At 40.7% G+C, this 21,927-nt stretch overlaps 1 protein-coding gene across 2 annotated transcripts in view; it reads left to right on the forward strand.

Moving 5' to 3' along the window:
* Positions 1 to 460: 460 nt before the first annotated feature.
* Positions 461 to 21,927, forward strand: part of CADPS2 (calcium dependent secretion activator 2) — a 608,633-nt gene continuing 587,166 nt past the window's right edge. The window contains exon 1 of one of the 2 annotated variants that reach the window (XM_049893894.1): positions 461 to 1,126. In XM_049893894.1, coding sequence (XP_049749851.1) covers positions 788 to 1,126 — 339 coding nt within the window. In that variant the 5' untranslated portion in view covers positions 461 to 787. The remainder of the gene's footprint in view (positions 1,127 to 21,927) is intronic. The other variant, XM_049893893.1, reaches the window with a different exon arrangement.

A 21,927-nucleotide genomic window follows, 5' to 3' on the forward strand; every position in this document is an offset into this window, starting at 1 on the left:
TGTATCATTTGGACTTCGGCTTGAGCGTCAAACAGCAGCGGAGCAGGAAGAGGGACTTTCTGAAAGTCTCATCCCAACATTATTTCGGAGTGAAGTGTTGTGGCCCCATTTTCCGGCTCTCTGGTTTAACCCTAGACACCAGGGTCGGGTCCCGGCGATCTCTTGACCGCTTCCCTCCCCTCCTGTCGGAGGTCAGCGGTCCCCCTCTAATGTCCCTAACCCCTAGGAAGCTTGCAGGAGAAAAAGACGTGTGTGTGTGTGTGTGTGTGGTCCCTACAGTACGAGCAGCCCCAGGTGAGTGTCCACAAAGTCACCACCCTTGCCAGCTCCCCGCCTTTGCAAACCGAGCGCGGGCCACCCGGGCTCGCGGGTCGGGCGGCGGCGGCGGCGCGCGCAGGCGCAGTCCGCGGCCCCGCGCCCGCTCCTCAACATTCCATTCCACGTGTTGCTCGTTGTAGGCGCCACAGGTTCCCCACCTGCGCCCGGCGCTCCGGCCGCTCCGCCTCTGCGGGCCCGGGGGCCGGGACTGGCCGAGCAGCTCCCTGGCGCGCCGGCTCCCCCCGGCGCTAACTCCGCCTCTCCGGTCGGCGGCTGCCCTCTCCCCCGCCCCGCTCTCTTCCCGCTCCTGCCCGCCCCCAGCGCCCTGGTGGTAGGAACACTCTGGTCTCCAACTCGACGTGTCCGGAAAGCCCGGGCCACTTTCCCTTTCGGTCTGCGGCCGCGCTGCGGGCCCCGCGCTCGCTGGGACACGAGGGCGCAGCCGCCGGAGTGAGGCCACTCGAGCACCATGCTGGACCCGTCCTCCAGCGAAGAGGAGTCGGACGAGGGGCTGGAAGAGGGGAGCCGCGATGTGCTGGTGGCCGCCGGCGGGCCGCAGCGAGCGCCACCCGCCCCGCTTCGGGAAGGGCGGCGGGACGCGGCGGGGCGCGCGGGCGGCGGCGGCGCGGTCAGACCCGGGAGCCCGAGCCCCTCGGTGCTGAGCGAGGGGCGAGATGAGCCCGAGCGACTGCTGGACGAGGAGCAGGAGCGGCGGATCCGCCTGCAGCTCTACGTCTTGGTGGTGCGGTGCATCGCGTACCCCTTCAACGCCAAGCAGCCCACCGACATGGCCCGGAGGCAGCAGAAGGTGAGTTGCAGAAGCGGGCGCCTCCTGCTGCCACTTCTCCCCGGGGAGCTCTCCAGGGAGAGCCCCGGGGCGCCTGTCCGCAGTACTCTTACGAGACGCAGGGCACAGTGTTTTTGTTAGGGTTTCAGGGCTAAGGCATCTTTGGGGGAAGACAATGCTTTAGTCTGCAGGTTGCAGCGGATGCGTCTTCTCCCGCTGGTTAGCAGGAGCTGTCGGCTCGCCATCCGTGAGTCCAAGACCGACCCACAGCGCCGGATTAGAATGCAACTCCCAGCAACTTTAATTTCTAGCAGTGGCGTACCCCTGCCCACCTAGCCGGGCAAGGTATTGCAGGAGCTGGGCTTTACCGTGTGTCTGAATGTGTGTCTCTGGCTGAAACAGGCGGAGCCTGAACACTTCTTCTGTTAGCTAGGGAGAAGTCTTCAGTAGGGCGAACGAGTAAAAATTCTACTTGATGAATAAAATGAAAGTTCAGTTGACAGGTTTCTTCTATACTGCCATACAACCAGGGCATCAAACCCAAACACTGGAGAAGGCACACGGTTTTGTAGAGTTTTTCTGGCTAAGTAATTCCTGGTCTGGGTGGGCCTAATGAAACCCGCTATTGATCAAAAATAAAGGATTGGTGCATAATCACTTGATAACAAATGCTTTTTCTTTTCTCTCTCCCCAAAGAGGTAAGAGGTTTCAGGTGAAATGTCTGCCAACTTCAGTTTTAAAACAAGACCCCAGGGGTCTAATGTTCTGTAGCAGACAAACCTAAAGAGGTAAATTGCTCTAATTGGGTAAATGTTTACAATGGGAACTGTCTACGAAACCTTTTTAGTAGAATGCTGAACCTGTAAGGTTCTGTAGAAATCTCTAACAGTCCCCTCAGTTTTCAGCAAGACCCAGAGAAGACTGTAATTTGCCCAAGGCATACTGACATGCACAGCCGTTTATTGGTTTTCTGAAATATTAACTCCAGCTTGTGAACCATTTTTTAGGAAACTGAAGAGCCTTTGAACTGACTTGAAATACAACTGTAGTTCAGGGTAAACCAGTCCACCCCTCTCCCACCAATAGGCCCAAACTGGGCAGCTCTTTTGGAACCATTCATTCTGTGAGAGTGTTTATGGAACCATTCCCTTCTGCTGTCAGCTGATCACACAAGTCCACCAGGTAACCAAACTGCAGGGAGTTCATGGAGTCACAGAATGTTAGAATTGGAGAGGCCTTGGGATCCTCTAGGCAGACTCCTGATTTTGGAGGAGAGAAGGCTGTCAGAGTCGTGTTTTCAGACCCAGACGCAGTTGGCATGACTGAAGCCACCATTCCTCAGGTGAGTTTTGAGTGCCCTGTGGAGTTTATGGTTGCCTCCTCCACCTCTGGTGAGTGCCGTACTTTCTAATCCAACCTGTTCCGAAGCAGTCACCCATTGCATCTACTCAACTGTGTAGGTCAAGCAGCTTTCAACTTCAAAAGTCATTCTTAAACTAAGTGTATGAAATTTTTGATCATATGTGACCATATAAAATCTATGAATATCATGCAGTCTCCAGTTGAGTCATCCATGTTAAACTGTGTTAAAGTGTAAAAATAATGCATGATGAAATTAAGAGCCTATTCTTACTTGGAATATTTTCCTTAAAAATCCTTTTGCAAAAAGCCATTTACTGGTAGCTTATTTTTTTTTTTTTTTATTTATAGCCTTGTGAATACTTGTTACATTTTATCAACGAAACAAACTCTCCCTTATCCAAATAATACAGATCTCTCTGACCCCTCCTGTTTAAATAGAATGTTTGTTTCTCCAGAAATTATTTGAGTTGGCAAACGGGTGCATTGACAATACTACCAAGGTAACGATTGTTCTCACCTCGTCCAGGTAGTCCCCCAAATAATTCCAAACTACAAAAAAGAAGCAAAGCACTGCATAGATTATTCTACGCAGGAATATTTGGAAAGCTTGGAAATTACTATTTTCTGTAAGTTGAGAGCCTTCAGATAAACTCCTGTGAATCACTTTCGTTTTTTATTAAGGAGGAGGCCCCATAGCAAGCTAAGTATTTACCTTATCCAAAACTTATTCAAAAGGTCCCCCTCTTTAAAAACAAACAAACAAACATGGTGTTTGCTAAAGGGATAAAGGGAGCTGGAACAATTCTTGGCGGTAAAGTTTCTTCCTGGGACAAAATGAAGTGGGAATTTAACTCTGTTCATGTGAATTTGATGCAGAAGCCAATAATTAATGCCAAAAAGCTTACTTTAAGTCTTGAATCATACAGTTGGGTTATATGAAATAAGTTAACAGGATAATTGCAACATCACTAACCGGTTTTATACTTTTATTCTCTATCTTCAAGTAATCAGACATCAAATAAGAGGACTTAATAGCTTATATTGTTGTCATTGAAATGCATATCGCGGCTTACTCACTTCTCTTCAACTTTGAGAATTTAGAAACTCGAAAGTTCAGTTCTGAAAGGGTCCTCATTTTATGAGTGAGGAGAATTAATCACAGACAGATAAGAGACTTGAGGACTCAGGTGTCTCATCACTTAGAACTCTCTGTCACGACCACTGTTTTTTCTTTTTTTTTTTAAAACCGGAGCTGAGCCTTAAAAAAAAAAAAAAATAGTGTTGTTTATTTTTCACTTGACTGAAATGGTCCACAAAACTAGTAAGGGGCTGTGTACATGAGCTGTTTGAGAAAGATTAATAACATTAAAGTTAAAGTTAACTAGCCATGAATTTCTTTGCTCTTGGCTGGATTATTTCAACTCAGAGGAATAACAGGGGTCAGTTTATGCCAGTCTGGCTCTCTGGTCAATTACTGGTAGCTTTACAGGAAATCCTGGGGGTGTGGACCAGATACCATGATCAAAGCTCCATGCTAGGTGGTCCCACCACCTAAGTGAACATATCCATGATTTCACACATGATACAAGTATGAAGTATCAAACAGCCGTCACAAGATGAATTGTGAGCCATGCTCGAGCCTCTGATGCTTATTTACCTTGATTACCTTTGCGTCATCAATCATCACAATGCTAACAGGAATAATGATGAACTTTGGATGATTCTAAGATCATGGGCTAAGGTGGGATCAGTGTTGAAACGAGAGCAAACCAGTTATTACTTAATAAGGGCAGTTTGTTTATCAGATTTTTGGAAAACATTGAAAGCCTGGAGGAAAAAGTAATAAAGGGGGTTCTTGGTGGTTAAAAGGTAGGGCAACTCTGACAGGTGTAATGACCAACACACAGGAAGGTGACTTTGTCTGCTCCTGTAGAATGGCAGTTTCCTGTCTGCAGGTCTAAATTCATGACTGTCTTTTAGCTGTGTATGATTTAAAGTGCCAATAGTTTTGTTTAGCCGGAAGTCTGTAGGCTTCTAGTCAGTGGTAGCTCTCTTCATTTTGTTTTTATTATTAAATTCAGTAAAAGCCAATTAATATGTTGCTAAGGGGGCAACTCTTACTTTTTCATCTAGAAATAATGAAGAAGGAATTAAAAAGATTAAAATGGTATCTAATCACTTTCCATATGATTCATATGCCTGTGTTCTTTGAGTTTCTGTGTGCCTTGCCACTGTTATCACACTGACTTGTGCCTTATTAAACCTTTTTATGTAATAATCACTCCCACCACTTTGCATTATTTTCCACGCTAGTTCTCATTTTAAGAAATGTGTACAAATAACATTGTGAAATTGCAAATGGTGGACAGGTAAGCTTCTTGGGTACAGTTGATCTGGAGGAGAGCATTGTGGGGAAATAGTATCTGGTGAAATAAGATATAGGGGTTCTTCCTACAACTCCCCCAGCTGAATATTGTACTACAATAAAGTCAGCACATTTATCTCTCTTTGGAAACAGTACTCTTTCCTGTTGTTATCTTCTGATTGTTTAAGTGATCCCCAAGCTCAGGGAAAGAGCCAATTTTATTAAAATAAAAGAGCTGGAGATTTATAAAGGCAGAGAGTCACCTTTCCTTATGCTACAAGTCACTGTACCTTAGAGCTGTGTTGCCCTACTTTTGTGCCCTAAGACACAGCCCCAGCCTGATGTATTCTTGTTGAGTCCGTTCCAACTTATGGCAAAACCAAGTATTACAGAGTGGAACTGCTCCATGTGGGAATAAGCCTTTCTTCTGCAGCTCCACTGGGTGGGTTTGAACCACTGACCTTTAGGTTAGCAATCAAAAACCAGCCTTATTTAGAGAATATCTCAAAAATTAGTGAGATTAGGGTAGAGGAAAGGTAATGTAAGTGCAAAGTTGAAGGGCCTTCTACTATTCTGTGGAAATGAGTGTTGCTGAACAATATTTACCTTTTGTAAAGAAAGCTATAAAAATGATGTTAACCTGTTGGTGTAGAACCAATGCGTTAGAAGTGACACTTTCCCAATGCCATTCCCAAACCCCAGAGACAGGTAAGCAGTGGGGAAGCCTTGCTTCCTTGCCTGTGGATTTCCAGCATATCTGTGGATAGCCTTAAATGGCCACCCTCTTAGGGAGCTGAGATACTTTATCCTTGTGCTCCTTGGGCTTTGGTACCTTCTGGTACAAACACAGAAGCCATGGGGTGTAATGTTTGCTGCTTTTAATAATAAGGAATACATTGTCCTGTAGGGGGTAAGTTGGAAATCGCACATTAAAGTAAAACCTCAGACTGGCCTTAAAACAGTATCTCAGAGAAAAATGCTTGTTGTTCCAACTGATTGAACTAACCCTCCACAGGGTATCCTGGGACCACAGCACTTAATTTGGTGGAATGAGTTGTGCTAATGAGAACTCAGACGGATTAAGTGATATTGGTGTTTGCTTCATTCCTTCAAAAATGAAATCAGCTGTAATTTTGATACACCAATGACTACAAAAGTGAAATAAATAAAATATTGTAATTGTGTGTTTTCCCTCTTCTGATTTTTTTCTTTTTTTTAATGACACCATCCCCCTTCTTTGTAAATGGACAAGACAAACAGCACGGTTGTAAAGTCATTTAAAGATCTTCAAAACAAAATAAAGAAAGCTAGCAGCTGGATTATGAGGTATGGAAATCCTGAGTGGAAAATCCTAACAGTTTTCATCCCCTAGTGAGGCAGACCACTTTTGGTTTATTGTGCTACTTTATACAGATTTTCAAATTAATTTAGGCCTTTTTTTGATTGGGAAACAGAGTGTGGGTTGCATAGCAGTGTGGTGTTCACACTTGCATAATTCAGTTTCTAAGCTAGGAAAGACCTAATGTTTGTACGTAACGAACATATCAGTGTGACAAATGACATCTTCCTTAGAGTTTTAAGAGTGATCAAGAATCAATTATGGAATCGTTATCCAAAATCTATGTCATTTCATTTTATGATGACTGTGTTTATCGCAGGAAACCTGGTGGCGTAGTGGTTAAGAGCCACAGCTGTGAACAAAAAGGTTGGCTGTTTGGATCTACCAGGTGCTTATTGTAAACTGTATGGACAGTTCTACTCTGTCCTGAAGGGTTGATATGAGTCGGAATTGTCTGCAGTGGGTTTGGTGCTTGTGTTACCCAAGGATTTTGACTGTGATTTTTTTTGGTAGAGCTGTGTTTGTTATTCTTGATTGCATATTTAGAATCACCTGGATTATTTTTGAAAATTTCATTACCCAGGCTGTACCCCAGACCAGTTAGTCTTGAAGCTTCCTGGGTGATTCCAGCTTACAGCCATGGTTGAGAATCACTGTTGTAAAGGCAAGCTACAGGGAAATGGCTTAGTTTCACCCAGACAACGTGAATGTGTTTGCAATAGTGAGTGGGATTATGATGTAATTAAATGGGTGTTTTGTATTAAGGAAAAGGCAGTAGGGATGCTATAAGCAAGGAATAAAAAATGCACCAAAGTAATATTTTGGAGCCGTGGAGTTCATTGAATCGATACATTGGGGAGGCCAGGGCATAGACTTTTAAAAGGTCTTTAATTAGGTGATACGCTGGAGGCTATTAAACTACATTAGCAATGATGTAATTTATTCATTATGAAACCACAGATTGACCACTACATTAACAACAGAAAAGAAATACAGGATGCTGAGGCAAGCAGGAGTGTTGTCGTCCATTCCCGGGATGAACTGGGGGGGAGAATATAGTGAAATCTCGAAGTTGGAGTTAACACTGAGTAATGTCTAACTGAAGAGTACATTTCACAAAGGTCTTACAGGCTAGTTCATGGGCAAAATGTCTTCTCAGAGTATGAAATAGTAATGCATAAAGGTTTTTCAAAAAGTAAACTTTGGGAGGCATTCTCAAGTAACTGTTTTATTAAAGTAATTAAAATGATTTAAATAAGAATTTATCCAAGACTGTTTTGAAATGCTTCTGTCATCTCCAAAATTCTAACATTAGGTGGATGGTAAGGAAAAGCCTCTATTTTCTTCAAATTCCATCAGTAGATTTAAGTCATTGGATTGCATTTGGGAATGTTCTACTTTTTAGAGCTTCCTTGATGCTTCACTTTGCTTTGTGAAACTTTATCACATCACTTTGTAAACTTTGTGGTTTCAGTATTTTCATTTTATATTCTTCATTTTTATCCTTCATCAAGTTAGTGATGAATTTTTACAGTGTAAATGTTACTGAGACAAAGGGTACCAACGATTTAAAGGTTATCTTTGCCAGTTTAATAGCTGAGATGATATTTAATTTGTTCCTTTTTTATTGCTTATGAGGGTGAATTTTTGTGTGTGTGTGGGTGGGTGTGTATGAATGGTCTAATATCCTTTTCCTATTTTTTTCTGCTGAGATTTCATTTTTACTTATTAATTGACGTGAACTCCTTATCAATATATTGAGTGAAATGTTCCATTGTGAAGGCTGTTTCTATAATATGTTTGCCTTCATTTTTTAAAAAAAATTTGTTTTGTTTTTGGACATCCTTCTATTGATGTTTTTCTTAATAGCTTCTTATTTTTTACGTATTCTCTTAGACAGTTAACTTCCTATCTGGAGTTAAAGTTTGAGGTGAGGAAGTGACTTTTTTTTTTTTTTTCCAATTAGCGAAGCAATTGCATACAGCCTAATTTTTTGATTAAGCTCTATTTTTATTACAAGGCTGAAAGGCAAAATTAGACGTATTAATTTGTGAATTGTCAAATATTTATTGAGCCCTTATTCATTAAGATGCTTCATCCTCCGCTTTGTAATAAGATAATGAAAGCATATATAGCTATGAATTTACCTCTAGGTGCAGTTTGGCATCAGCCCGTCTGTTATGTTACAGAACTTATATTTATTTTCTTCTAATTAGGCTATATTTCAGACTTTATTTTTTCCTTGAACAATATTTAAATAGCTAATTGTAAGAATAATTTAAAATTTTCAAGTGGTGAAGAAATTTTGTATTGGCAATAAATTTCTAATTTTATTACATTGATAGGATGTAGTTCACTGAACTATCCTTGGCATTTATAATGTTAGTTTTGTTAAGTTTTCCATTGAACATTAGTACATATTCTAACTTTAACAGTTTGCTGTATAGCTAGAAATTAGCATTATTTTAGTAATCACTCCTATCTTATTTTTGTTTTCTTGATCTGTCATTGACTGAATTAGGCTACTATAAATCATGTGTTTTTAATATATGTATTGAATTTATAGCAGTCCTTGGGCATAAGTTTTGATGCTAGACTTTTAGAAGTATAAAGATTCATAACTATATATTTATAATCAATGAAAAGTAACTCACTTTGATCCATTTATTGTGTGTGTGTGTGTGTGTACATGTACCCCAGTGCTTCTAGTTTGTCAGATTTTAACATTGAAACAGCTACTTTCTTTTGGGGAGTTTATCAGAGATATGGATAAGTAGCCATACTACATACACACACACACACACATATACTCACCTACATATACATACAAGTATGTAAAGACACATACATACGTATTCATACACACACACATTCTTTTTTTTTAATTGAAAATTATTTTATACAATGATTTTAGCCTAATGAGGGAGCTTGAAACATTTTATTAGTCATAGGTTTAATCTTACTCTGCTTTCCATTTTATTTGTTGTTTTTTGTTTCCTTTGTTGTTTATCCTGCTGTCTTTTGCTATTTGGATTCTATTTTGTTAATTTGGAATGTATCTGGAAAAAGAGGAACTGCCGGGTGCAGTGGTGAGTCTTGCTTTCTCCAAAGAACGTTCTTCGCAGGGAGGGATTTGGCTGCCTGCATTTCTGGGCATTTCAGTGGTCCCTTCCTGGAGCTAGGATATGGCATCCTGGAGCTAGGTACAGTATGGCATGATATAACTTTTCCTCTGCCTTCCACATGATCATATGTACTGTTTTGATTCAAAGGGCAGAACACGTGTGTTTTAAGAGTTTGTTTCTCCAATTTTCATCATGGATTATGACTTTAGCAGACATTCCTCTCAAAATTGAGCTATGGTTTTATCTTTTGTCTACAGTGTTGCTACCATTTTTTATTTTTATGGATCCATATTCATATATTTTTGTACTTGGGATATATTATCAGGAGGGACCAACTCAGTCCCTGGAGAAGGACATCATGCTTGGTAAAGTAGCGGGTCAGCAAAAAAAGTGGAAGACCCTTAACGAGAGGGCTTGACACAGTGGCTGCAACAATAGGCTCAAAGATAAAGATTGTGAGGTGGTGCAGGACCGAGCAGTATTTCATTCTGTTGTACATAGGGTCGCTATGAGTTGGACCCAACTTGATGGCATCTAACAACAACAAAAATTAATATTTTTATTGGAGGTGGAAAAAATAAATTCTACCATGAAAGCCTATATTCTTACTACTTTAACAAGTTTATGGAAATATATTCCATATTTTATTTAAAGAACTGAGAATCTTAATTGGGTTTTCTAGAAAAATATCTAAAACTCAAAATTCTACTTTAGCCAAGAAGGCTTATAAACTGCTGAATATCATCAGAAACAATTATGAGATATAGTAAGACAACTCTAGCCTACATTTGCAAAGCCTGGGTTTTCTTAGCAAGATTGCATATGTTCTGGAGCTGTGGTAGGTAGGGTGACTGAGATAGAGCCCATTCTTTTCTTCCATATTTGCTTCAAGGATATCCACTCTGAGTCCTGGGTGGTATAAAAGGTGAATGCGCTTGGCTGCTAACTGGCTATTAACTGAAAGGGTGGAGGCTTGAGTCACCCACAGGTGCCTTAGAAGAGAGATCTGGCGATCTACTTCTGAAAAACCCTATGGGGCGTGGTTCTACTCTGACACACTTAGGGTCACCATGATTCAGAATTAATTCAACAGCAACAAATTGTTTTGGTATGTCCACTCTCTTTTGATAAGTTTTACATAAAGGGCATCTTTATAAAGCTTCCTCTCAAGAAAAAAAGGGTTCTTGGTTTACAGTAAGTTTGAAGGTCATTGTTTTAGAAAAATACAACTGAAATGACAGATTTTTGTTGTTAGTTGCTATCAAGTCAGCTCCAACTCATGGTGACCTTATGTATAACAGAACTAAACATTGCCCAGTCCTGTGCCATCCTCACAATTGGTATTTTTGAGCCCACTGTGGCAGTCACTATGTCAAGAAAGAGGCTAAAATTTCCAAATAATTATGAAAAATTATATCTATGTGATTCAAGTGTATAATATCATAGAACATTTTCATAGAGGGAGTTTGATCACTGTTATGAATTGAATTGTGTTCCCCTAAAATCTGTGTCAATTTGGGTAGGCCATGATTCCCAATATTGGGGGATTGTCCACCATTTTGTTATCTGGCATAATTTTCTTATGTGTTGTAAATCTGTGATGTTAATTAGGCAGGATTAGTGGCAGTTATATTAATGAGGCAGTGCTAGGAGCAGAGCACATCCTTTGGACCTGGGGTTCCTGTATCGAGAAGCTCCTAGACCAGGGGAAGATTGATGACAAGGACCTTTCCCCAGAACTGACAGAGAAAGCCTTCCCCTGGAGCTGGCACCCTGAATTTGGACTTCTAGCCTCCTAGACTATGAAAGAATAAATTTCTGTTTTTTAAAGCTATCTACTTGTGGTATTTCTCTTATAGCAGCAGAATATTTAACTAAAACAATTGCCAAACCTTCTTACTTTTAACCTCTTACACGTATTTATAACTTATAAATATATAAACAATATATAATATAATGACATAATTATATGTGATATGTAATATGGACCAATAAGCAACATTATGGTAAATGGAGAAAATATTGAAGTTATCAAGGATTTCATTTTATTTGGTTCCACAATCAACACTCATGAAGGTAGCAGATAAGAAATCAAATGACGTATTGCATTGGGCAAATCTGCTGCAAAAGACTTCTTTAAAGCATTAAAAAGCAAAGAGGTCACTTTGAGGACTAAGGTGAACCTGACCCAAGCCATGGTATTTTCAGTTGCTTCATATGCATGCAAAGCTGGACAGTGAATAAGGAAGACTGAAGAAGAATTGATGCCTTTGAATCATGGTGTTAGTGAAGAATATTGAATATACTATGGACTGCCAGAAGGACAAACACATCTATATTGAAAGGAATATAGCCAGAATGCTCCTTTGAAGGGAAGATGACAAGAGTTCATCTCAAGTACTTTGGACATGTTATCAGGACGGACCAGTCCCTGGAGAAGGACATCATACTTGATAAGGTAGAAACCCGTAAACCAAACCCGTTGACGTTGAGTCGATTCCGACTCATAGCGACCCCGTAGGACAGAGTAGAACTGCCCCATAGAGCTTCCAAGGAGCACCTGGTGGAGTCAAACTGTGGGCCTTTTGGTTAGCACCTGTAGCACTTAAGCAGTATGCCATCAGGGTTTCCTGATTAAGGTAGAGGGTCAGCAAAAAAGAGGAATACCCTCATCCAGATGGATTGGCACAGTGGCTGCAACAGTGGGCTCAAACATAGCAATAATTGTGAGGATGGTGCAGGACCGGGCAGTGTTTCACTCTGTTGTACGTAGGGTCGCTGTGACTCAGAACCAACTCTGTGGCACCTAACAACAGTGTATATATTTAAGAGATGAGTGATACAGGGATGCATAGTTTAATCCAACAGATCCTGGCATAAGAAGCTGAAATCTAGTAGGTGAGATGTTGCATTTCCAGTCTTTCAAATAGGTAGAGATTGAATAGACAGTTGTTTGCAGCTCAGAGGAAAGACTTGGGCAGAAGTAAATTTGGGAGTTGTCATATGCATGATAATTGAAGCCAAGGGCTTAAATGAGATAAATGTCTTAAGGCAAGAGAATCTAGCATTGAGAAGGTTTCAATGGCTTGATCTTAAAGAACTTCAGGATTTGGAAGACTGGAGAGAAGGCTGAGCTGGTAGAGGAAATGGAGATGGAACTGCCAGATGTATAAGAAAAAACCAGGATGGTTCCAAGTCACAAACTCAGAGAAGAGCTATTTAGTGAAGGACATAGAAAACAATGTCACGTGCTCCTGAGAGGTGGAATAAGATGAGGATTGAGAAATGTTAATTGGATTTAGTAATGTGGAGGTGACCCCAACGTTGGTGACCCTAGCAATTCGTTTTAGATTTAATTTCACACAACCAACGTTTTCATACATTGTCATTCTGAAACTACTTTGTATGCTGGGTTCTGCCTTTCTTACATTAGCTGATGAACAGCTTGAGTTATTACTTGGTGGCTTTGCCACCTGAGAAGCTTCAGCTGAGCTTCTCTTCGTATAGACTTTTTCTTGGGAGGGGGAGGGAAACGATATAAATATAAATGTATGTATATGCATATGTGTATGTTGTTTTTATTTAATAAAAATTAATTAAAAATTTTAGCGATAAGCATAGGGTTCAGATGTGGTATCGTTGAAACGTAGATCATTAAGTGTGCTATAAAGAGCAAATCTTTAGCTACAGTTGGGTGCTATTTGTCAATGAAAAGAGCAAATTCAAAGAACTTGTGCAAATGCTGGAAATACATAGTCAAATGAAAAGGCGAGAAGAAGCCAGGTTGTTTGTAATAAATTTATCTCAGTTGAGGATAGCAGAGCAGCCGGTTAGGAGGAAACTGGGGTCCTGGCAGCTTTTTGTAAGAGAGCCGCAACACCAGGTGAGACTTCTATATAAAAAAGAAGTGAACTTCTATTGCATTTAAGCTGATTTGTTTAAGTTATTTAATTTAATATTTGATCTTTGCTATAACTCAAAAAACCAAACCCATTGCCTTCAAGTCAATTCCGACTCACAGTGACCCTATGAGACAGGGTAGAACTGTCCCGTAGGGTTTCTAAGGAGTGCCTGGTGGATTCGAACTGCCAACCCTTTGGTTAACTGCCCTAGCTCTTAACCACTATGTCTCCAGGGTTTCTGTCTTTATTATTAAAAAAAAAAAAAAAATTATAGCAGGTCTTAAATGCATACTGCAAGTAGAATGCTTTGTAATTTAGAGTAGGTAGGTAGGCAGGTTTAGGTAGATAGAGAGATACAGAGATATATGGTGTTAAGTCCACGCTAACTCTTGGAGACCTTATGTACAACTGAACAAAAGGTTGCTGGGCTCTGTGTCATCCTCATGATCACTGGCATGTTTGAGTCCATCATTGCAGCTATTGTGGCAGTCCATCTTACTGACGGTAACCCTTGGCCTTGCTGGCCCTCTGCTTTACCAAACATGATGTCTTCTTCCAGCAATTGATCCCTCCTGGTACCAAGCCCAAAGCAAGCAAGTCGGACAGTGTTCTGTTATCATCCATTGAACTATTCACTGGCTAATTTTCGGAAGTAGTCACCAGGCTTTTCTTCCTAGCCTGTCTTAGCCTGGAAGCTCGGCTGAAGCCTGTCCACCATGAGTGACCCTGCTGATATTTGAAATACTGGTGGCATAGCTTCCAGCAACATGCAAACCACCACAATACAACAAACTGACAGAGTAGTGGTGGTGAAGTAATATACTCACACCTTCATTTCTTATTCCTTCCACTGTAGACATTATGTCTGGGCTCTTGCTACTGACAATTTTAATTGCTTATGAAACAGGCTGCTGAGCCATATCTTGAACAGTGCCTGAGCCAATTTTTTTTCCATCTTCCTCTCCTTGCCCTCCCCTAGCCCATCCCTGCCTCCAAGTAAAATCCTGATGTTAGCTCCCCAAATGGTGAAGTGTTAACCAGTGTTTCTTCTAAGACCGTGGAAAACAAGTGATACTGATCTAAGCCTGTCAAATAAGAAGGATGGCACCAGCCACCCCCCTGAGCCGATGGGATAATGGCAGGAAAAGATCAACATGTTTGAGATACAACCACCGAAACCAAACAGAAGAAAGAGAGTGCACATTCCACAAGTCCCTAAAACTTATGGCCCCTTTTCCCTTAAAAACCTGAGCTGATCGGTAGTCTGGTGAGACAGACGACTTTAGGAGATCATTCCCCTCTGTCCCCATATACCAGTATATCTAATAAAGCTCTTGCTAACCACCTTACCTGTCTCAAGAATTGGCTATTTGCGGCAGGTGGCTCTAACACGTGAAATTGTGGTAACACTTACATGATATGCATCTCCTCCTCCTTTTTTGTTAAAATGTCCTCAGCCCTAGATAAGACAATTGTTTTCCTAGCTTCCCTTGCAGCTAGGGGTGGCCGTGTGGCATAAGCTCTGTCTACTTCTGAGACAGAGACAGGTAGCATTGCTGCTATTCTTCTCTCCTCCTCTCTCCTACCCCTGTAACGTCTGCAGCTGTAGCGGTCATCTTGTGACTATAAGGAGACTACTAAGAGAGTTTCATGGGTACTGGTTTAGGCACAGCTGAGTCTGAAGCCATTGACAACAGCATCTGCATCCAGACTTTTCTCTGAGAAAAATACTTTCCTAAGGTTGATAATTTATTTTATGTTCTGTTACCATCATTAAGATCTCTGCAATTTGTTTGGTAGTTTATCCTGCAGATTGAAGATTGTTTAATGGAGTTTACGCTCTCAAAACTGAGTACTTTTCACTGCACAACCGTGTAGCATGCCTTGCCTGCATTTCTTTTTCTTAAAAAGACTTTACATTTTTCCTGGGGTTTTAACTTGTTTTTCTCTTCCCTATCCATCGTGTTTGCCTTCGTTGCCTCATCAAGTTGTTCCAAATTATGAACCACTAGCTCTTAATGAGGATGGTAGTGCTTCGTAGCAGACATGTTAGAAATTTGTGGGAGTGGGTTTGGTTTTCTCAGTGATTGAGGGTTGCTACTGGCATTTATTGAGTGGAGTCCAGAAATTCTAGAAACCCAGAACTGAATGATAAAAGAATTGTCCTTCATCCTACTAACATTTAAATATCCTATCAAACATTGGAAACCCTGGTGGCATAGTGGTTAAGTGCTATGGCTACTGACCAAAAGGTCAGCAGTTCGACTCCACCAGGCACTCCTTGGAAACTCTATGGGGTGGTTCTGCTCCATCCCGTAGGGTCATTATGAGTTGGAATTGACTCGTCAGCAATGGATTTGGTACAGTAACTTTCCTAGAAGTATGCACAACTCCTGTATAAATTGAGAGAAGGTTGAACTTTCCAGGGAATTGCTCAGCATTTTGGAAAATAATGTCACCGACAGCAGTGATGCTTATGATATTTGCATCACGAATACATCATCTGGTTTCAGCCTTCATTTACACTTGCCACATTCTCCTTGATTTTATGGATATATACGAACCTATTTAGTCCTTATTTCACAACGTCAGAAATAAGGAATAGCGTTGACAGTATTCAGTTAAATATTGCCTAGTGTCTCTTAAGTCAGGACTTCTTCATTTTCAGTGGGTGTGCATACCTAGTTCATTCTGTCTTCTAGACCAGTCATGCATAAGGGTTCACATACTAAAATACATAATATGTAAATTATTGTACTTAAAAAAAAATTTTTTTTTGCTTCTTTCAATTCCAGCTAGGATATGTATGCGTGTATGTGTGTATTTATTTTAATTATCTGTTTGGATAATAGAACCTTGTATACATTTTATTTCTGGATAGCAAAAACAGTATCCTTTTAATTAGAGGGCGTAGGGGGTGGCTTATCAGTTAGGGCCCCACAGGAAATAGCTGTCATACTCCAAGAGCCAGTTCACAGAGGAGTGGGCAGGGTTAAGGGAACACATAAGGGGTGGTGAAGCATTTGAGAATGAGCCATTTGGGGGTGAGTAGCAGGGAAGCCCTTACTATCCCCCAGGACTAAGTGGGCAAAAGGGGGGAGCTGTGACCTGGAGTGGGCGGGGGCTGGAGCAGTGGGAGAGGGATCTCTGGCAGTAGTTGTGGCCTCCAGTTGAAGAATTCAATTGCTGCCAAACAGTGCATGGCAGAGAGGGATATATCTCCCGTCTTCTTTCTCTTCACTCTGATTTTTGCCTGTTACCTCCCCAGGTGGCAAAGGTGCCTGGGTGATGTGGTTCATGGAGGCACAGAGCAGGAGAGAGAAAAAAGGAGAGTGGACCTGGGGGGCAAAAGGGGAATATCCACCTCATGGGGTGTCCTGTCCAGTTAGGTATGTCCAGAGGATAACCTTAGTATCTCTGTACTAGCCCTCTTCTTCTAGATATGTCCCTCTGTAATTTTCCTCTGCCTTGCTCTCATCTGAAACGGATGTTTGGACAGCAGGCTGAGTCGGCATCTGTTCTTCATAGTTAAAATGTTTTTTGAGTGGAATCCATTGTTTTCTGACTCCCTCGTTTTGTTCGAATCCATTATACAAGCACGTTCTTAAGAACAAGTATGTGGTAAATTTTCCGATCTCTTGCAGGTCTAAAATTTTCTCTATTTTGATGGAAAATTTGGAAAAACATAGAAGGTTGAAATCGTTTTTCCTCAGAACTCTGAAGGCATGTTCCACGATCTTCTAGCTTCGAGTGTCCCTCATGAAAAGCTTGATAGACATCTGATTTCATGCATTTTCAAATGACCCATTTTTCCCCCTCTCAAGTGCTTTTGATGTTTTCCACTTTATCCTTGAGGTTCTAATATGTGATCAAAAAAAAAATAAGTTTTGCTGAGCACTTACTGGCTAAAGTCAGCTAGAAAACCTGTTCTGTTGCTGTCAAGATGATTCTGGCTCACAGCGACCTTACAGAGTAGAGCTGCCCCATAGGGTTTCCAACGAGCACCTGGTGGATTCAAACTGGTGACCTTTTGGTTAGCAAACAAGCTCTGAACCACTATGTTGTCAGGGTTTCCACATTCAGCTAGAGATAGGAGCATATCCTTCAACTTTTGGAAATTCTCTTTTCTTTGTGAATTTGATGTCGGGGGAGGCAGCGAGGTCAAGGGTGGCGTTGGCTTTTCTTTGGGGTGAAGCAGCTCCTCAGAGCCATCTTATTGTCTTTATTAGCGCACTTATAAATTCCAGAAAGTTTATATGAATGAATTTTCTAATCATACTTTTCATATTGGTTGTAGTTAACAAACAAGTGTTTTATTTTAACCTGACTCTTGGCTTTTCTTTAGGTGTACAGGGTAATGCAAAACTTGCTTTGGAGAATCAAAGAACATTATAACAGCATACAGTCCATGGGTTACGAATGTCTGACTTAAGTACAACCCATAGTTATGAACCAATCCCACAAAGCCTATTAAAAATTCCAGGTACATAAAATGGTTCGTAATAACAAACAGGGTCTACTTTGCAATGCACATCAAAACGTTATTTTATGTTAAAGATGTTTTAATGTATCTGGAAGTGTTTCTTTCAATTTTTTATGCAAAGAAATGTATACTATGTACTATATGCTAAGACAAACATTTGACTAACTCATGTTAGGTATGAACCGTACCTAACTCTTCCAGCTTATGTACTGTACAAATTGGACTTAAAGACAGATTTAGGAACAGAACTTGTTCATAATCTGGGGACTGCCTATATTCATATTATATGTGTAGTTAAAATATTCCCTGTCTTTCTTATGTTTCTATTTTCTATGTGACTTAGTGGTGTTATTTTTGACTTCTCTGTGTATTAATGGATCTATAAGGCCCATAGATTCCAAAATGACCTTGATATGATGAAATGTAAACACCTGGCTGGAGAAGGAAACTTGGAAAAAAAAGAGTTGTTGCTCATTCACAATCATATTTTTGCCCAGAGCCATTAACTTCTATGTATTAATTAAGAATAAAAATGAGAAGGTTCTCATCTAGTTAACTGTCAGACTATTTTCAACATATGTATAATGATTCCCATGTTCCTGTAATCATTTATGAAATTTTATGAGATGAGATTTTTTGGGAGGATATTTTTCTTTAAGGTAAAATAGTGGAAACTCAATTAACCCAATCCAGTTAAATGGAAATCCTTAAGCAGCTTTAGCAGCAAACCAATAAGGAGGAGAGAAAATTAAGAATACATTCTAAAAAGCAATTTGTGAGGTATGTGCTAGGGTCAGGAAGAGACCTGAATTCATTAGAAGCTTTTTGGCAGAAGTTGCATGACTCTTTTTATAGTGCGTGGCCCTCCAGCCTTGCTCCCTGACCATATCAATATGTAATGGTTTCAGTAGGTAGTACCATCTGTGTTTTTTCCCCAAGAGTGAGGTACATGACAATGAGAACCTTTTAACTTTGTATGAAGCAACTTCTTTTATTCTCATTAAAGACATCTCTCTTCAGCCTATTTGCTTAAATACTCCACTTTTTACTTGAGTTTTTCTTGCCAGGGACCTGACTAGACCCCAATGTTTTCATTAATTTCAGAATTCCACATAGCTGTTCAGAGGCTGCACAGGAGAATATTTTCAATATCTTCTCAAAAAAAGTATAGTTTGAAATGCCAGCTAGACATAATGCGCTTGAAATATTAATGTTTACCAGGTTCTGAGATGTCATTCTTCAGAGCATGAAGGTTAAAAAGCAAGTGATAAAACACATACGGCTTTTAAAAATAAATGAGTAGGATTAAATGACATTTTTGTGTCTTAGAAGTTTGAGCTCATCTGATTTCTATTTCTGTAATTTGCTCAGAGACTTGTAAACAGACTGCTCAACCTCCTAGACTTGGTAAGTGATGGAGTTTGAATTTGAACTTAGATCTCTCTGCCTCCAAAGCCTTAGATCTTTACCTCAGGTGCTTCCTCCAGGTGCCTGTCTTTTTTCCTTGCAAAATAAGAGCTGCTTTGTTTTGATCATAAGAGCTCTCATTTCAAATTGCTTTGGTAGATTGCACCAAACTCAGAAGTCTGTTGCAGGACAATCAGGTGTCCCTAAGGTATCTCCACACAGGGTGAAAGCCCAGCATCATGTGGCTTATTTTGTGCTCTTCCACAGTGACTTTATAAAAGCTATTCCCTGAAATCTTACAATCCACCAATAGTTTAACCTGATTAATAAAAAATGTCTGCCTTGAGCATTATACTCCTTTAAGAATTGTCCATATGGGATCAAAATGACAACAGCAACTCAAAAGATTACACAGGAAGCTTAGGAGGCTGTGAGTTTATGTTAATGGGGGAGGAATCACTCGGAAAAGGGGGGCGAGAATGGTTGTACAACTCAAAGAATGTAATCAGTGTCACTGAATTAGGTATATTCTCAACAACAGCAAAATAAAAAAACAGGAGTTCCTTAGGATTGTATGGGAAGCGGTTTGAATAGGAAAATAAAATGTCAGGACCTCATAATCGGACTTTTGAATTCTCATAAGCTGTAATATAGTCTGTCTAAACACTAAGGAGTTATTGATCTTTTTTTTTTTCCTTTTTTAAACTGTACTTTAGATGAAGGTTTACAGAGCACATTAGTTTCTCGTTAACCAGTACAGCACATACGGTTTTGTGACAGTGCTGCCAGCCCCACGACATATCAACACTCTGCCCTGCTTGACCTTTGATTCCCCGTTACCAGCTTTCCTATCCCCTCCTGCCTCCTCGTCCTTGCCCCTGGGCTGCTGTGTCTTTAGTCTCATTTTGTTTTATGAGCCTGTCTAATCTTTGGCTGAAGGATGAACCTCAGGAGAGACTTCAGTTTTAAAAGGGTGTCTGGGGGCCATACTTTCGGGGTTTCTCCAGTCTCTGTCAGACCAGTAAGTTTGCTTTTTTTGTGTGTTACTTAGAATTTTGTTCTACATTTATCTCCCGCCCTGCCTGGGACCCTCTATGGTAGTCCCTGTCAGAGCTGGACGTCATCTTGTTGTGCTGGACTCAGTTTGGTGGAGGTTGTGGTAGTTGTGGTCTGTTAGTCCTTTGGACTAATCTTTCCCTGTGTCTTTGGTTTTCTTCACTCTCCCTTACTCCAGATGGGGTGGGACCAGTAGAGTATCTTAGGTGGCTGCTCACGAGCTTTTAAGACCCCAGACACTACTCACCAAGGTAGAATGTAGAACATTTTCTTTATAAACTGTTACGAGACAGAAGATTTCTGCTTACTTCTCTCCATCTCCTTCCTGGATGGAGGGAGCTGACTCTCAAGCCAGGAGGAGTTATTGATCTTGATTGAGTACCTGCCCTTGGGGCCTCTGTACTCAGGGCTTACCACACCCTTCACCAAAGTAGCATTGATTGGGATTATTGAAAGTTGTCATTTTTTAAGAAGTAACTCAACTTAGTTTATCTTTTTTCAGTTTTTACTATCTGTTCTCTCTTATTTGTAAATCTCTAGAGTTTTATTATTATTTTTTTTTTCCGATTATAGAAATAACACATGCTGGTAGTAAAGTGTTTGGAAAGTACAGAAACATACAGAGAAATAGAGGGAAAGATGCTGAGACTCTGACCAGCTGTGGCAGCAATGCGTACTGAGTCACACATATTTATTGGCATTGTTTCCATGCCACTTTTCCCCTGATCATGCTATAAACTCAATTTTATATATATATGTGTGTTTTTATTTTTCACTTAGCATTATATTCTGAATATTTTCCTATCCTAAAAAAACCTCTTTGTTATTTTTTTAAAGGTTATATACTTTTCCCTTATATACATATGCTGTGATTTACTTAGCATGTATGCCCTGAAGACCGTCTGAGAATATATTTATGGCGGGGGTAGTCTTGGGAGTGAATTTCGTAATATTTCTAGGCTGGGAATAACCAAGTTGAAGAGTGTTCACCTTTTGAGGCTTGGTCAGGAAAAGCGAGGGAAACACCATGAGATGGATTGACACAGTGGCTACAACAGAGGGCTCAAACTTACCAAAGAGGGCTCAAACTTACCAGGACCAGGCAACATTTCGTTCAGTTATGCATAAGGTCACAATGAGTTGGTGCTGACTCAATGGCTATAAACAATAATTGTTACCGTTGTTAGGTGCCATCAAGTCAGTTCTGACTCATAGGGACCCTATGTTCAACATAGTGAAACACTGCCTGGTCCTGGCCATCCTCACAGTCATTGCTATGTTTGAACCCATTTTGTCAGCCCATCTCATTGAGGATCTCCTCTTTTTTGCTGACTCTCTACTTTACCAAGCATGATGTCCTTTTCCAGGAACTGGTCCCTCCTAATAACATGTCCAAAGTATGTGAGATGTAGTCTTGCCATCCTTGGTTCTAAGGAGCATTCTGGTTATACTTCTTCCAAGACAGTTTGTTCTTCTGGCAGTCCATGGTATATTCAGTATTCTTTGCAACATCATAATTCAAGTCCTCCTCTTCTGTCTTCCTTATTCACTGTCCAGCTCATAATTTTTCTCTAGAACAGAGCCTGTTGCTGTAGAGTCGATTCCGACTCATACCAACCCTATAGGACAGAGTAGAACTGCTCCATAGGGTCTCCAAGGCTGTAAACCTTTACAGAAGCAGACTGCCACATCTTTCTCTCAAAGAGCAGCTCGTGGGTTTGAACTGCCAGCCTTCCGGCTAGCAGCTGAATGCCTAACCAGTGTACTGCCAGGGATCCTTTCT

Source organism: Elephas maximus, chromosome 8 (assembly GCF_024166365.1).
Source record: "Elephas maximus indicus isolate mEleMax1 chromosome 8, mEleMax1 primary haplotype, whole genome shotgun sequence".
In the NCBI taxonomy this organism is placed as follows: Eukaryota; Metazoa; Chordata; class Mammalia; order Proboscidea; family Elephantidae; genus Elephas; species Elephas maximus.